This window comes from Pelecanus crispus, chromosome 4 (assembly GCF_030463565.1).
Source record: "Pelecanus crispus isolate bPelCri1 chromosome 4, bPelCri1.pri, whole genome shotgun sequence".
Classification (NCBI taxonomy): Eukaryota; Metazoa; Chordata; class Aves; order Pelecaniformes; family Pelecanidae; genus Pelecanus; species Pelecanus crispus.
In genome coordinates, this window is record NC_134646.1 from 18,162,713 (window position 1) to 18,181,401 (window position 18,689).

Below are 18,689 nucleotides of genomic sequence, written 5' to 3' on the forward strand. Positions count from 1 at the left end.
AAGTGTAACCTGGATGCCACTCATCGTGGATGGTACTGGAATCACAGCTGGAATAAATACAGCTTGGCACGGCAGAGGGAGGTGACTGGCCACTGTGGGCTGCAGCTGGCTTGGGCAAACACAAAATAGGCTTCAGTCTTTGATATGGTTTCGCACTTAGGCGTTATGGTGAGTGGAGGAGTGGAAGAACCAGTGGCAAACTATTCCCAAAGGTCCGACAGTGATAACAGATGATGGATGTGCACTCGCTGTCTGGAGAGGATGAGGGAGAGTAAACCGCTCAGGTTATTGCTAGTAGTTACTTTATGTAGGGTGTTTGCTGTTGGAAAGCATTATTTACAAGGTCAAGAGCACGGCAGAAGAATTTTGAGAAAATAATAGAAATATAATAATAGAAAATTTTAGTTAATAATAAAAAATAATAGGAAAAAAAGAAATAATAGAAAATAATAATAATTAAAATATTGAAAAAGACTGAAAGAGGCAAAGGGGAAAATGTGCACCCTACTTCTAGCAGCTGGACGGAGCCAGAGTATGTGTCCTGCAGTAGCATCTATTCAGAAGAGTATTTTTTACATTTGTGTTAAAAAGGATGAAGGAAAGGAGAGAAGAAGCCTCCCAATTTCTCTCCCACTGGGAGAAAGCAGGCAGAATACATGCAGCAGCAGCAAATGCTTCAACTCTTCTCCAGATTTTCCTCTGCACCCAGGTTACCCTCAAACCTGCAGTGTCAGTTGTTCGTATGTAACATGCTTATGCCTTCAAACTAATCAGCAGGAGGGTGTTTAACTGTTAACCTGGTAGGTCATTTTTAATCTCAGAAATGATAATCGATTGACTTCCTTCTGCCAGATGCTTAAGCACCTTGTTTTGGCAGAAGGGGCATGAACAGCGAGGGGTGGACAGTTAGAAACTCCTAAAGGGCATGAGCTAGCAGTGGATAGACACTTCTCACTAGGCAGCACATCTGTTTTAGAGGGTCCCCATAGCCTCTCACCTCCAGGTGGGCTGGATACTGAACCAGGTGCTGGTGCGCCTGTGCGGCAATGGGGACGAAAACTCTGTGAAAATAACATCCCTTAATGATTTTCTTGCATCAGTCAGTTGTCAGCTGTGCTTACAGGACAAAAGAAGCAAGCCCTGCCTGCAGTCCTCAATATGTCCCTCCATGTTGCACAACCGACTTCAGGGACAGAGGTACCACTGCACCCACTGAGAAAAATTATAGGTGCCATTTAGTTTTTTAGCCCCTAAATTCTGAAATATTTCCTGAATTTTTGCTGAAGGATGTTGCCTCTCCATTTACAGGAAGGCTGTCAGAATAAGGATTTGCCCCTTATACAGGTTAAAGAAAAAAGACCTAAAAAAAAGAAACCCACTGGTTTATATGTTGCCCTAGGAAGGTTACAGGTTGGTACAATTTTACATTTTTCCTATCAATTGACCTGTCGTAGTGTTTTGATCCTTGAATCCATTATATACATTGCACACTGATTCATCCTATCATACACAAATTGATATATATGTTTTAAAAAATGGTCTGAAATTATGTAACCTGCTGCGTTTTCACATTTATTCTTATGTCCTCATTAAGGAGGTCTTCAACATGAAGGAGTCCTGTGTCCTGCTTACTGTCAGATGTAATACTCTTTCCCTACACTGGAACTTGATTTCTAAAGACTTCACCAGCTACTTTTCACACAGTGGCACCAGAAATCCTGATCAGAGGTGATTTTCTTTTCCACTCTCTCACTGAAGAAGTTGCTAATGCAGCTGACACTTGAAAATCAGATTGCTTTGACTTTTGATGGGAAAATGCTGCAATAATAAACATTTATTAATTAGAAGTATATCAGAAGTTTAGTAATTAGAAGTTTGACAACAAAGGCCAATAACATTTCAACACTAAAACCCCCAAATTCTACATTCTTGGGAGAAGACTGATGAATGTCTTTTCCCACCTGAGATAATTCAGAAAACCTAGAATGAATTTTCAGACTGTTTCAGGGAGGCCAAGCTCATACTCTAAATAAACAAATTATTAGCCAGAGTGATTTGACCTGACTGTTTACAGAACCATGTTGTATTTGCAAGCAAAGCTCAGTTCAAGTATCCAAGTAAGATGTAAAATTGCTAAGTTATTCCTAGTTTCAATTACTGGATTCCCCTAAGTCAGCAAGTTTGCAGGCCATGTAGAACTATTCCATGTGATAAAGAGAAATTACTGCTGTTTTGGATTACTCTCAATTCTTTATAAAACTTTTATTTTTTAATTTATAAACCTTATAACACACCCTTAATTTGGGCATGCTATAACATACAGGTTTTTTTAGTTTCAGCATTTGCTAACACATTTGCTCAGTAACACTTTTTATTTTTTAGAAAGGGAAAAGTTGAGCCAGATCTGTAAAATGCAATCCTTACAAAAAGAGAAAGAGCAATTTTTAACATTTTATAAAGCAAAATAATGGAAAAGGAAAATACTTACCATGTGGTCCTGTAACTCCAGGAATAGCCCTATTTTATTTATTCTGGCCTGAAGTGTGGCCTTGTTTTGGTGTGTAGTAGAGGAATGGGAGAGCTTGTTTAAGGGATTTTTCTCATCCTGAGCAAGCCAAGGAAGAAAAATATCACCAGCACATGACAAAAGGAAAGACTTATTAGCACCCATCAAGAGGGAAGAAAAATATGACCAAAAATACACTCCTGTACATCAGCTAGTCATACCTACAGAAGGATATAAGAGTTGACACAGAAGCTCCTAAGTACTAACACTTTACTTCCTCCAAACCAAACACGTTTTTGTAATCTTTATGTCCCCTGGAGAAACACTCCTAAAATGCAAGTGAAAGGGGAGTGCTAAGGAGCCAGGTATGACTACATTAGGCACACAAGGTCATGCTTCGCATGCTTCACCAAAAATAGAAAAATACATATTTTTACAATTAAAACGTAAGTTCACATTAAGAGGAGGAAGAAATACTGCTTTCTGTACTGCATTCATAAAGCAGCCCCTTACCAACTCAGCTTGTTGCACAGAAGTGCCTCACACAGTAAATACTCATTTGAAAATAGGACCAACACCATCCAGAGCTATGTTCTTGGTATATATTTTGGCTTGCTTTAAAGTAAAATAAAATAACATATATTTAGCTTTAAAATGGCACATATTTGGCACAGTTTTGATGAATAGGAGTTTACCATGTGGATATTACTTTCTACAGAAAATAGACTATTCAAAAGAAATAACAAGAGCAGGATGCTTTCTAATATGTTCCAAAAGTAGAGAAAACAAACACACACACACACAGAGACAAACAAACAAACAAACAAAGGACTTAGTTTTACAAATACTTTCACATGTGAGAAAACAGTACTTCGCTGCCTGCACGTCAGTTGTTATTTTTGCAGGAAGGAGCACCGATTCACTTCTGACAAGACTAGGATTAATGCCATCAGAGTAAGAGGTAGTCAAATGACTTCCACAGACGTAAACCAACTTTTTGTTTTTTCTTTTAAAACTATCTGTCATTAATACAATAGAGGATTCAAATGATGCATGCAGACACATGCATGCACACCCCCATTTTGTGCATTTAACCAGTACCACACTATTGAAGAAGGTTGGGTCCACAAGTCCCATAAATCCCATTATTGGTGATGGCAAACTTGCAAGGTGAGATTGGCAGGAGGCTTTGTGTTGTAGACAGACTTTGCGGGGTAGGTTAGGGACTAGGCAGGAAATGAAGACCCATTTAAAGAGTTTTCCTTCCTGCATTACTCTGGTCAACACAGCCAACACCATTTTAGCCACTGTATTACTCCTGCTGTGTCTTGATTTCAACATGTTCCTTATGAATCCTCTTAAAAGTTTATTTGCACCTTTAACATTATGACCGAGCAATGCAGTCCTCAGTGACAGTCTCCAACTGGAAAATACAACTGGAATCACTGGAGAATAACTATAAAGAGTATAGAAAGAAACAATTGCCAAGAACATTTATATTATGATTTCAAAGTCTAACCAAGCTTCTCCTCCATCGGTAGTGAAAACAAGGAGACAGGAGGAGAATAACAACAGAAGGAATAAGAAAGAGAGGCAGCTGGAAGAAATAAGTAGGAAGCCCCAGAATGGAAACTCTTTTGGCAGGATCTGTGGAAAACAGACCCATATCCATAGAGCTGAACTGTATAAAATAATGCATCACGAAATAAAGATTTAAATAATACACATGTTTAAACTTTGCTGTTACCTATTCTGCTCAAGTAAAGAAAAAAAAAAAAGGATGTTTGGTAGTTTAGAGAACAGCCCAAATAAGAAAGGCCAAGTGAAATTGATTTCTTCCTATGCATGGTGCACTTGGTCTCTTCGGGTTTTGCACATGGATACTGTCTCACCAAAACTCTCCTTGTTGGACTGAGTACTGGTGGCTTCTCAAAGTCTCATCAGCACTGAGATGAGTCAGAAGTGGGACTGGGTAGTGGGAAGTACAGGAAACAATGCCAGAAGTATTTCATTAAAAAAAACCCCAAGAATCAGCATGTTGTTAAACCAAAAAAACCTGACCACATGAAGTATCCTTCACACTTACTCCTCAAGATACTTATAGAGCAGATAAACAAAAAGCTGCTGTAAGCCAGCTCTCCAAGGTACATCTGTGCTACCTAAGAATTAACTCGTAGTGTTCACACATGAAGCTGTACAAGTATACTGCACGGCAGAGGCAGACACTTTACAACTTCTTAATGACACATTGCGATAAGATACTGATACTGAATATTTTTCATGTGGGAAAAAAAAAATTAGGACAGTCTGAAACAGATCATTTAAATGAATTGGTTTTGATGTGTCCATTTCTGCAACTGTTCATTGCTTTTGATAAATGCCTCGAACACACTTTGTGACTGTGGTAGTGCATCTGCCTCAGTTTCCTCATCTTGAAAGTCAGGATAATACTTTTGCAACCATTAATTATCTACTATTTTTTTTTTAAAGCTATAGAAAAATTATGTATTACTTGGTGTTAAAAGTGCAGCAGCGAATGTTGCATTGGTCAGCATCAGAGGTACAGCAGCCTATCTCACCCTGGACAAAGCTACCCCGAACTGAACAAGGGCAGACTTGTACAGCTTTGTTACATGGTCAGCTGCAAATCTAACTGCAAGTTCTAGTCACAGAGGAAAGACTAAGAACTACAGATGATTCTTAAGGGAAAGCATTTTTAGGTAGTATCACAAATACAGGTATTCAGATTTTGCATAGCTCGCCACTGAAAACCACTGAAATTGAAGATGAAATCAAGAATGACCTGGAGCAGTGGAAGGTAAAGCAAACAGTGTTTCCAAACAGTTTGGATCCTTCCATGAGAAAGAAGCTATAGGCTGAAATCTTGAGTGATACCTCTCTTGAGCTTCATAGCTAATTCTTGTTAGCATGAATGAATCATATTTAAGTTGCTTTTCAGTTTTAAGACATTATGTGCATTAGAGAAGCATAAGTCACCTTGCCTGTTTAGATGGATGCTATTGTATCTGTTTACTGCCATTAGAGATTAAAAGTACAGTTATAGTCATTAAAAAGGACTATGAAGACATGCCATTTTATTTTTGAACCACTGATGTTCCTGTAACTACTTAGGATCATTATTCATTTTTATAACAAAAAGAATTTCTTGGGTTTTTTTCTTTTTTACTTCTTTTCTTTTTCACTTCATCTCTTTGCAGAAGCAATGAGCTATAAAAACAGCCTCAGTCCTATGCTGGCTCAAGTTAGCAGCAATATTGTAACGTAAGTTTCTGTTGAAAAAAATTCATTAAAAGCAAAGATGACAGCTTGACTTTCAGATTACAGGCAGAGCTACAGGACTGGCATGTAAAGAAAAAAAAATCATATTCTTATTCGTTATGGAATTCTCTGAGATAATAAATATGTAAACCTGTAATGACATTTTCGGCCAGTCTCCTGAATATAACTAATAATCAGATAGTCTGCTGTTTCACAACCTTGGCTGCAATTTACAGTTATACATAGGCAGATTTCCTGACTCACCACACCAGCAACACAAATAAAATGTGAGATGTACAGAGGGATGTGAACAATGGGAAAAAGCAAAGAATTCTGGCAGAAGTTGAGAGATGGGTGACCATTAGAAAGCTTAGACCTTTTGTCTACTTTTGTTAGCTAAATTTGGGGTTGAGAAGAGAGGGCTGGCCCTTGCCCATGAGGAATGGCATTGCCCCACAGAGGGTCAGGCAAAAGGCTGCCAGCCCATGGAGACACAGAGTCACCGTGACTTCAGAGCAGCACCAATGACCAAAAGTTCAGGAGTGTTGCCTGGCTCCAATGAAAAAAGATTCCCCTACCTTAAGCATGTCTTTTAAAGTTGGTAAATCCCATGTAACAGCACTTGGAGAAAGACAGCTGGAGTGACCTGAGTCTCTAAAAGCTCCTGGGAGACAAATACAGTAATTTTAGAGGAAGCCCATACTTAATACTATAGACCAATTTCAAATTCACGAAATGTGAATAAGTACAGTGTTATGTATGTGACATAAAGTCATGTGATCCTTTTAAAATATGATTCTATGATCCTTTTAAAATACATGCAGTTGAGTACCAGCTCTCTCACTGTCCAGTTCCCCCAACAGGTCCAGTGATTACTATGGATATAAGATTGCATTATGATCTAACAGCTAGAAAAGCTGGTGTCTCAAATCATTCATTATTATTTTAAATCCAGAAGCACAAAAGCTGGAAGAATGTAATTTCAAAATGAGTAGAATTGACAAAAGAAAGCAACAAACAATAAAAGACAAATGATACCGAAATATTAGCTAAGCTACAAACTTCAAAATATTCTATTCTATTTTCTTTACATGTAATATGAAGCTGCTTCGTCATGTCTCCATTAGCACTTCCCATATCTTAGCTACAGTATATGTATGCTGATATGGGATTGTGTTCTGTGCGTTATGGCTGGTTATATATTTCTCAAACGTTAATCCACTTTGAAATTTATTAAGCAGTAAAACTAAAATTCTATTAACCTTAATGGGATTTACACGAGGGAATTCACACTTAATATGGATGCAACACTGATGCTTAAAACTGCTGCCAGGAAAAAGAAGACAGGCTTAGTGTAGTTAAAGCAAAGCCATCACATTTTCTATTTATGTAGTCCTTCACAAGGGTAATCCTCTGTGTATTAAGGAGGGAAGAAAAAGCCACAGACTAGTTAGTATTTAAGCTTCTCAGATGCCAAGTGAGATAACTGCATTTGCCAATAAAGGGTGGTCTTACTGGTGTGGGACTAATAAACATTGGTAGAAGGATGGGAAGTCATTATCTTCAGTTTTCTTATGGGTCCTGAAAGTGCTATTGCTCACATTTTCTAGTGCATAATGCTGTACACTAACACTGCTGTTGGAATATGTTCCCTGTAATATAATATACATGTCATACAATGAATAGAAATTCACATTCTCCCTGTACCAGCCATTCCTCACAACCAAACAAAAGTAAAACTCCTCATATTTTTCTCAAGAGAATATTCATCTCTATTGTTTCCAGGGTAAAATTAATTGTAGACTAGCCTCTAAATCATCTAGTTAACATGTGGGAGATGATTGGCTTCATTTAGAAAGGCTGAGTAAGCTCTGAGTATGTGATTTTGAATTCAGTTTTCCAAGAAGAAATTTATTGGATGCAAAGTACCAAAAATGTGAGATTGCCGAAGAACAGAGATTTCAATGGGAGAGAACAGGAGGTCCTGAGTTTTGTTCAAAGGGGACCACTTAATGGTGGGTACATCAGAGTGAGGGCTGCACAGAAAAACATAGGGACCCTGGAGCTTGATGCCTCACCTGTGCCAGGGAGAAATGGCATTTGGAGCAGACCCTGCTGCAGGAGTGACAGCAGAAGCTGGAGACCATTTTGGCTCCTGCAAGTACAACTGTAGGACTCCCTGGGCTTTCAAGCTTTGTGGGATGACACACCGGAGATGTAACAAGCAGTTTACTCTTCTGGGGATGGCCACAGTTAAGAAGTTGTCTTTGAAGTGGTTTCATGGGTTTCAAAGTGGCATGCCAGACACATTTTGGGTACTCATGTGGTAGAAAGGTTGTATTATTTGTCCTGGTAACCTACCACGTTACCCAGGTGGTATCTTGCCCTAGCAGCCTTATATACCAGTCCCCAATGAAAACATTTGTAATATTGAGGTCTAATCTGCAGAATAAAATCAAATAAAAGCTATTGGAATAATTGTGAAGGAATTAGGAAAAGAAAATCTTATTTAAAATACTAGAAACATGTCAGACTTCACAAGGTTCCTAACTTGGATTCCCTGACATAAAAATAACAGCCTGAAACAAAACTACTGAAATAACATTGTAGTACAAATAAAGTGGTACTTTTAGAAAAAAACACATTGTAAATGCACTTGGATATACTGACATTAAGATGCAGTCTGAAATGATGAAAAATAATCACTTCCTTTATTATGCTACTTTTCTTTCATTAGGAATTAAATATTCACAAAATAAAGCCTTTCTCATTCTCTTAGCATCTTTGCCCTTCTTTGACAATGCAACCCTGGTACCCTAACACTAACATAAAGCTTTCTAATACAGATTTGCAGCTAGAAGTCTGGTTTGTTTTTTCCATTCATGTCATTCTGCTCAGAAGTGTTTTGAAGACAACCATTTTAAAGCCAGTAAAGTTGAGTTCCTCTCTGAGCAACATGATCTGCTGTGTCAACACTCTTCATTAGCTAAGATAAACTAGGCAAGAATCTGAAAATGAAATTAGATGGTGCAAAGATGAATTTAATGGTAACTATATTCTGAACACAGGGATAATTTGATTTTGGTCTTACAGTAAACTTTCTCACACATAGAATCAGAGCCAGGCTACATACTGTGAATCTAAGCCTGGATCTTTTCTCTCCATGTGGGTAGAGGGTTCATTTGCAAGGGCATTTGCACTTGAAGATTTGGAGCTTCTGTATTTTGGATTGCCTTCTCCTTTTCATCACATAATTGCAATAATAAAAGCATGACAGAAAGCAATTCGTCTTTACATATGTGTGCTGGGAAACTTGAAACGGTGATTGATTTTGGTCATAGCAACTGGTCTTCCTAGAAAAAAGAACAGGAAGCACAGGAAGAAAGTCCTGAGCCAATCCTTTAATACAATGTCTGAGACTGGACAGTCGGGTACCCAAATCTTCATTTGAAAAAACACTCGATACAGCATGAAATAGAAGAGATTTTTTTTTTCATAAACCCACCAAACTTAACAGAACCTTTCCCTGACATCCAAAACTATAGGATCAAGGCTTATATCTGTAAGCAGCAGCCTGTGAGACCAGTGGGGGGCTTGGAGCCTTTCAGCATCACAGCACACAAATGTGCTAGCTATGGACTGCAACAAAGAGGCAGGACTAGGCATGCACCCACCAATGGTTTCAGTACTGGCTGCCAATGCAGAACACGTCAGGTTCTTGTTAGAGCATATACACGCTTGCTGATGGCCTAGATCATGTGGGCAGGTGAAGTGCCTGTGTCGTGGGTGAGGTCTCCATTCACTTATTGCTCTTGCAGATGATCATTCACGTTCCCCCCCAAACTCCCCTAATACTCAGTTTAATACCTAGTCCCACGTTGGATATGAACAGCAAGTAGTTCCCCACAGTGGCTGCACCCTCCAACCAGGGGTTAGAATTAGCATCTACATACCTATCTGGTTCGGAAAAGCAGATTAGCCATCCCACAGAGCTTTCACTTGAACCCTCTAACATGCACGGTGAGAAAACTGAATACCTCTGAACATTTATGCCATAGTCCCTTGCAGCGCACTGAACTTCACACTAAGATCATTGGAACAAATACTGCATTGCTCATCTTGTATTTCCATTTTTTTTGTAGGGATATTGAGGGGTATTTTACATTCAAATGCTATCTGTCTTGAATTAATGAGGATAAGAAACATGCAGTACATTGCTACATATTTTCAGTAGCCCTTATGTTGTTTTCACCCTGTGAATGTTCTTGAGGGGAAATATACCACAAGAAAAGACATATATGAAAGGAAAAAGAAGTTATACTGAGTTCTCTCTCCCTTCCTACTCATATATCTGTCTTTATTCTTTCTGCAAAATATCCACATGGCTGATGGGCCACAATGAGAAAGGATAGAGAGAAATATTGAGCAAGAAAAAAAAATCAAAAAAGGTTTATTTCCCTTAAAAAACTGTGCAGCAAATGGAGAACAGGCACCATAATTCTTTCCTAATATTCTAAATTCTTTACCTTCTTCAATCACATTCAGTGAGGACACAACCACTGCATCTGTACTTCCTTGCTAATTTATCGTGCTATACCATACTCCAGTAACCAGCTTCCCCAAATGTCCAGATCAGGCATCAGTGTGAATCAACACATATCCAGTCATAATTCTGTGCTGCTAAAACCCACGTACCAGGAAATGGCGGTGCAAACAGGTTTGTGTACATGGATGCAGGAATTCAGAAGACCAGTAATCTGGACAAGCACAGATAGGACATCTGTAGGCTGGTTGTCCAAGACCAGTATATTTTCTGTTTTATTTCCTGGTTCACCAGTCATGTTTTTATGGGTTTTTTTTTATATGTGTGTGTGTGTGTGTAACATCCACACATCCACACATATATACGCATATAAGTAAGTATGTATATATACATGATCTTTTCTTAAGTTTGTAGCCGTTACCCTCAAATATACAATTAAATTATTGTAAGTTTCACTGTCTTATTTAAAATACTACTTACAAGTTTCTGTACATTTCATTGCACCCCTTTTTAAATAAATTCATGAAATTATTTTTACACAGTATTGCAATTAATTTTAGTTGAATATTCAGCCTTAATGGAATTAATATTTAACAGATTTCTGCAATCTGTCCAAGACTGTTTGCTAATGAACAATATTATTTCTACTGCTGCATTTAAAGCAAGAATTCCTTGAACTCTGGGAAACTGAGAAAATTAGGATTTCATAACAGACTGTTAGATCATGTCCTCATACAACACTCCTGAAACATGCAAACATACCCACACATCTGGGAAGCTGTTGCTATAAAATCTCTCTCATGCAAGTAATCCTTACTCAGCCTTTAGTCAAATTCCAACAATTCAACAAAGCTCATAATTTCCCGAAAAGTCAACATTTTCTTTCAGAGAAAGTGGCTGGGGTGTCAGGTGACAAAATAGAAATGCTGAAATAAAAATGCTAAGTCAAGAATTTAAGAGATAATGCATACTACTCAATTAAATCCCTTTGCATTTTTTCCATTTTGCCAAGATGTATTTGTCAATAATTTTTATATCTGGGAGCAAAAAACTCCTCATCAGTTGAAAGCCAGCACATAGTTAGCAACAAACACATTTTTTGTCCTATAAGGATTTACTATTTTGTCAATGGCTGAATCTTGGGAATACAACACCTAAATCTTCTGTCAGAATTAACTGACCTATATGAATAACTGTAAATAAAAATATTTTATGTTTTTTTGGCTTCTAAATTTTGTTGTTCTGTATATTTTCAGTTCTCATAGATGCAAAAATTTACCTAGAGTAATTCTGCTCTGGGAAGCTATGAAGATTAAACACTATGTTCTGTACATTCATGATATCAGACATCCACTGTCCGGGAAACCTCTGTGCAAACTGCAGAGACTTGTGGCAATTACTTCTATCTTTCCTGATCTTTCCAGAGCAAGCAAAGAAATGGCAGCACAGCATAAAGCCTCCTTTTTTTTTCAAGGGCTATTATTACTAGTTGATGGAAAGTTGTCTTCAGAATTAGTATGATGATTATAAGCCATGCATGGATGTAATACAATGAACTAAATTATATTAAACTGGGTTTCCTTGTTAAAACACAGCAGCTCTCTCCTCTTGATGCACTCTGTTTATTTGAGCTGACCTCAAAAACTGTTCCATTTATGGTCTGTAATTAGCCCTATAAATAGGGTAGTTAAAATAATTTCTGTAAAAAATTTGTAGAGAAATTTAGGCTCCTTCCCTATTAACAGGAAAAACAGAAGGTAATGTTATTTGAGGAAAGAGGACAGTCACTGGAAATGCAAATTGGACAGTTACTCATATATTCACTTCCATAAGCAAGTGTATTTTTCCCCTCTGTCGTGCCCCAATATTTGCTGTATCCTGGGCACATTCTCCAACCCTCAAAAAGTAGACATAGAGTAGAAACTGAGTTTTTCCACTCATCATTATTGAGGAAGCCTCCTGAAACCTTTATTTCATCCTTACCAAAGGTGCAACAGGGAGCCTACTTCTTTCAGGACTATCACAATATTTTGAAGCCTTTCTTTTTCAATTTTCTTGTCAGCTCACAAAATCACAGAATGGTTGATGTTGGAAAGGACCTCTGCAGGTCATCTTGTCCACTGCTCAAGCAAGGCCACCTACAGCAGGTAGCCCAGGATCATGTCCAGATAACTTTTGACTATCTCCAAGAATGCAGACTCCACAACCTCTTGGGGAAACCTGTGCCAGTGATCAGACACCCTCACAGTAAAGAAGTGTTTCCAGATGTTCAGATAGAACCTGTTGTGTTTCAGTTTGTGCCCATTGCCTCTTAATCTATCACCTTCCCAAGAATCAAGGTAAGGCTGGCCAGCCTATAGTTCCCTGGGTCCTCCTTCTTGCCCTTTTTGAAAAAGGGAGTGATGTTTGCTTTCCTCCAGACCTCAGGAACCTCTTCCAATTGCCATGATCGTTTGAAGATGATTGAGTGGCCTTGCAATGGGTTTCAGACAATCCCTCAGCACTTGTGGATGCATCGCATCAGGGCCCATGGGCTCACATATTCTCAGGTTGCTTAAGTATTCCCAGACCTGATCCTCTTCCACCAAGGGTACATCTTCCTTGCTCCAGACTTTCCTCCTGATCACCAGGGCCTTGCATGTCTGAAGGCCCTTCTTGCTAGTAAAGACTGAGGCAAGGAATGCATTCAGTACCTCAGCCTCTTCCATGTCCTGTGTCACCAGGTCTGCCTCATTCAGCAGTGGCCCCATGTTTTCACTAGTCTTCCTTTTGCTACTTATGTACTCGTAGAAGCCCTTCATGTTGCCTTTGACATCCCTCACAAGATCCAGCTCCAAGGTGGCCTTTGACTTTCTTCACTGTGTCCCTGCATACTCAGACAGTGTCTCTATATTCCTCCCAGGCTACCTGACCCTGCTTCCACATTCTCTATGCTTCCTTTTCATGTTTCAGTTTGGCCAGGAGCTCCTTGCTCATCCATGCAGGCCTCCTTGCATTTTTCCTTGACTTTCTGCTCTTTGGGATGGACTGCTCTTGAGCTTGGTGGAAGTGATTCTTGAATATCAACCAGCTTTTTTGGACTTCTTCCTCTAGTGCCCTATCCCATAGGACTCTTTCAAGCAGTTCCCTGAAGGGGCTAAAATCTGCTCTTCTGAAGTCCAGAGTTATGATCTTGCTTTTTTGCCCTGCTCCCTCTTCTCTGGTTCCTCAACTCCACAATTTCTTAGCCACTGCAGCTGAGGCTGCCTTTGACTTTTGCATCCCAAGCAAGCCCTTCCTTGTTTGTAAGTATGAGGTCCAGCAGAGCACCTCCCCTCCTTAGTTCCTCTATCACTTTTGTCAAGAAGTTGTCATCAATGGTCTCCTAGAATCTGCTTTTGCCCTGCTGTGTTGTCCCTCCAGCAGACGTTAGGGTGGTTAAAGTCCCCCATGAGGACCAGGGTCCATGAACACAAGGCTACTTCTAGCTTTCTGTAGATCTCATCTACTTGTTCTTCTTGATGAGGTAGCCTATAGCAGACACCCACTACAATGTCTCCCATCCCCATAAGCTCTCAGTTGTCTTGTCACCTATCCCCAGGCAGAGCTCCATGCACTCCAGCTATTTTCTCACATAAAGAGCAACTTTGCTTTCTCATCTTCCCAGCCTGTCCTTCCTAAAGAGCCTGTATCACTCCATTGCAGCACTCCAGTCATGTGAGCGATCCTACCATGTCTCCATCATCCCAACCAGATCACAGCCCTGCACCTGCATACAGATCTCTAATTCATCATGTTCATTTCCCCACACTGCATGTGTTAGTGTATAGGCACTTCAGAGAGGCACCCTGGCATGTGGATTTTCCAGAAAGGGTCGGGGAGAGGGTTCCCCATAATGATGACTTGCAGGCACTTCCTTGCTTACATGCAAATGCTTGAGGTGACTCTGCTTAAGCCCTGTTTTGTTGCTTATGTGTTGCCTTCATTCACATCACCGTAGGCCCTTGCAGGACACCCAAGCAGCACAGTACAGCCTTGTCTTTTAGCTTCTGTAGTCCATTTTTCATATAGGCATTGAGTAAAAAGACCCAAAGCCTCTGGTAAGGACACTGCCAAACTACTTCCAAGCGTCACACGAAAGATCTGCCTTGCTACTACATTTCAGAGCTCTACCCTGTTCACGGTAGTCAATGAGTCTTTGCAATAAAAACTCCTAATGCCCATATGTGGCAAGCATTTGCTGTTTACATAGCCATTAGCCAATCTTTCCAGAAGATTTCTTTCTTGCATGCCATTTTCTTACTCGGGTTACAAGTGCAAAAAACAGAGGCCTGTAGTAATATGTTTTAACAGGCAAAAACTCAAACATGAAGTCACAGCCACAATTTTTTTCAGATGTGCTTTTCAGCATAGTCTTAGGGCAACAAAAAAAGCTAATTTTTTTTTTTCTGCTTTCATGTTAAGATTTAGTTTAAAAGATCTTTTCTTCAGGCTGATATCTACATTGAAAACAAGATTTAATCAAGAATTACATTGCTTAGTACTGCTTTGCAGAGCTTTGAGTGATTGATTCAGCCTTCCCTTAGTCATATGACAAATGAATGGAATAAAGGATGAATAGTCTCCCTATCTGCTCTCTCCATGCTCTGTGGTGTTCGCACCAGCCTTAGCAAAACTGCTTTTTAAGATCAGTCTAAAGAAAAAGGTCAGAGCCTATCACAAACTACTGTATCAAAGAAATATGCAAATCTTTCCTTGTCCCATATTCTCCTTAGCCTCCCACTACAATTATTAAATTACAGGGTATTAATAGAAGCTAAATAAAGCACTCTGAAAAGACCAATACCAAAGATTTAAAATTCAAATGACAAATAGAAAGCATGCAATTAGGTTCTTAAATAATTCTTATCACATTTCATGCTAATATTAGCACTTCCAAAAAACAATAGAAAACTTCGATATTCCCAGAGACACTCCATTGAAACAGCATGGTGAGGCACAGAGAAAGTGTCTTGGTGAATTCTTATATTTTGATGTTACGCACAAATAACATTTATCTCCAGTTACAATAGTAAAAATCATTTTGCACTCCAAAAAAAATTTGTAATATTTATATGGTGATACCGAGAAAAAAAATGTAGCTTTTTTTTTTAATCAATGCAATAGCAAAAATGAGGCTTTTCTGCTTAGATATTTCAGAGAGCACAAATTAGCACAAAATTTTACTTAATTGGGCTTTTCAAGTAACTACATAGCAATGAGCATTAGTCTCTCCTCATTGCTTTTTAAAACCTTTATGTCTATCCAGGTCCCATAGCCTTACAGATTTTAATGGTCTTAATGAAGAAAAAGAGCATTGTTATTCAATTTGACTCAAGCAGATCTCCATTCAGAATGACAATGTCGCCATTCACAATGTTATTGTTAGAGTCGTGTTATCCTTTCTATTTTAAATCTTGTTTTTCAGGAGTTTTTAACTTGCCAGTAGTTTTTCTTCCTTGAATCTCAGGCTTAGCAAATAAAGTTGGTCAGTCGGTTGGTCAGTCAGTCAGTCTGTCTGTCTGTCTGTCTATTATCTATACACATAACCTACATTCCTGCAGTACAGAATGCCAACTGACAGAATCATCCATTTGGTGAGGTATTCAGAATATCACTTTACACATCTCAAAATCACTGTTGTTCTAAAAAGTGGGGTTTGGCAAATGATTTACCCACCATACAGTCAGATTCATTTGGATTTCCTGATGACAAAAATAATCTAATTGAATATTTGCAGGACTGAGGTTTAAATATTTGCTTCTTATGGCTTGTGGTTCTTTGCATGTACTAAATCCCTAAGATCTTTCTCACCCAGAATGGGTATATAACAAGGTATCACAAACTGAGCGGACATTTTTTCTTTCGATTTAATATCTTATAAAATATGAAGCAATTTTACCACACTCAAGAGCATATTCTGTGTTGGAGATGATTGCATACCAGAGCAAGTTCATGAAAATGAAGTTTACATTTTGTACAACTGCAAATATTCAAAGGGCCAAATCATAGAATCATAGAATCATAGAATGCTTTGGGTTGGAAGGGACCTTTAGAGGTCATCTAGCCCAACCCCCCTGCAGTGAGCAGGGACATCTCTAACCAGATCAGGTTGCTCAGAGCCCCATCCAACCTGACCTTGAATGTTTCTAGGGGTGGGGCCTCCACTGCCTCTCTGGGCAACCTGTTCCAGTGCTTCACCACCCTCATTGTAAAAAATTCTTCTTTATATCCAGTCTAAATCTACCCTCCTTTAGTTTAAAACCATTATTCCTTGTCCTGTCACAACAGGCCTTGCTAAAAAAGATTGTCCCCATCTTTCCTATAGGCCCCCTTTAAGTACTGAAAGGCTGCAATAAGGTCTCCCTGCAGCCTTCTCTTCTCCAGGCTGAACAATCCCAACTCTTTCAGCCTGGCCTCATAGGAGAGGTGCTCCAGCCCTCGGATCATTTTGGTGGCCTTCTTCTGGACCCGCTCCAATAGGTCCATGTCCTTCTTGTGCTGAGGGCTCCAGAGCTAGATGCAGTACTGCAGGTGAGGTCTCACCAGAGCAGAGCAGAGAGGCAGAATCACCTCCCTTGACCTGCTGGCCACGCTTCTTTTCATGCAGCTCAGGATATGGTTGGCTTTCTGGGCTGCAAGCACACATTGTTAGGCTCATGCCCAGCTTTTCATTTACCAGGACCCCCAAGTCCTTCTCTGCAGGGCTGCTCTCAATCCCTTCATCCCCCAGCCTGTATTGATATTGGGGGTTGCCCCATCCCAGGTGCAGGACCTTGCACTTGGCCTTGTTGAACCTCATGAGGTTCACACAGGCCCACCTCTCCAGCTTGTCAAGGTCCCTCTGGATGACATCTCGTCCTTCTGGCGTGCCAACTACACCACTCAGCTTGGTGTTGTCTGCAAACCTGCTGAAGGTGCGCTTGATCTCACTGTCTATATCATTGATGAAGATATTAAACAGCACTTGTCCCAGTACGGACCCCTGAGGGACACTACTTGTCACCGGTCTCCATTTGGATATTGAGCCATTGACCACTGCCCTTCGGATGCGACCATCCAACCAATTCTTTATCTACCAAGCAGTCCACCCATCAAATCAGTATCTCCCCAATTCAGAGAGAAGGATGTTGTGGGGGACTGTGTCGAAGGCTTTACAGAAGTCCAGGTAGATGATATCTGTTGCTTTTCCCTTGTCCACTGATGCAGTCACTCATAATTCAGATTGCCAGTTTATAAGGCAAAGGGAATGCAGGTCCCATCTTTTTTGCTAAGTGAAAAAAAGAGTGAAAGCCATTGCATTTCAGGAGGAAATGTAGGATCTGTGGATCCCTAAACAGTGCAAGTATCATTTCTCATAGAGCACTGGAACAAGCTCCCCAGGGAAGTGCTCATGGTCTCAAGCCTGTTGGTGTTCAAGAAGCATTTGGACAATGCTTTTAGATACATGGTTTAACTTTTAGGTTGCCCTGTGTGGAGTCAGGAGTTGGGCTCGATGATCCTCATGGGTCCCTTCCAACTCAGGATATTCCATGATTCTGTGATCTTGGCCATTACTCAATTCCTTTTGAGAATGGTCTTGCAGGCAGCCCAAGGAGACTGAGGCTTTGGTGCACCACGTGCACCAGTCTGTGCACCATCTCCATAGACAAAAATATTACATCTTCCTCTTTTTGTATAAGAACTGCTTTGGCCTCAGAGACAGGGGATCTTCTGTGATTGTGGATGCATGATTACCATCCTTAAAGAACGTCAGCACATCTATAATAGAGCTCAGCTCTCACACCTTCTACCTCCTACGTTCCCACAGGATTTTCTTTAGCTAACCCAAACAGCCCATCTGCCTTGCATGCGGTTGGAATGTGAAGAACTTTTCTGTTTCATAAATCTGATCACTACACTGTTGCTCCTACATATTAATGGTGCTTTGACAGCAGCCTCAGATTTAAATCTCCTTTGCTTCCATGTGTTGTATTGGCAACCCTAAAATGGATTTTCTACTTTCTAAGTGGGCTGTGATCCAAACCAGGAATGGACTGTAACCTGGAGTTAGATGCCATCTCAGCACGATATCAGATATTCACTTTAGGGTACACAGTTTGCAATAACATACACCAAAAACTAGCTGGAGCAGGAATGAAAGTTGGGTATTAGCTGAGCATCCTCAGCAGTGCAGCTCTCAAAGAAAAAAATATTATACCTAGAAGAAAATATTGCCTTCTAAATGCTGGACCAACTGCTGGGGAAAATTGGAAGGTGAGAGGAACAGGCGGTTCTCTCTCAGACCAGGGAAGACTGAAGGGAGACAGTAGGATTAAAAACAAGTGAAAAAAATAGTATCTG

At 39.8% G+C, this 18,689-nt stretch overlaps 1 protein-coding gene across 1 annotated transcript in view; it reads right to left on the bottom strand.

Moving 5' to 3' along the window:
- Positions 1-1,696: 1,696 nt before the first annotated feature.
- The window catches only part of IQCM (IQ motif containing M), a 111,121-nt gene continuing 94,128 nt past the window's right edge, over positions 1,697-18,689 (bottom strand). Inside the window, 1 exon segment of the mRNA XM_075709440.1 lies at positions 1,697-1,818. Within this exon segment, the coding sequence (XP_075565555.1) occupies positions 1,697-1,818 (122 nt within the window).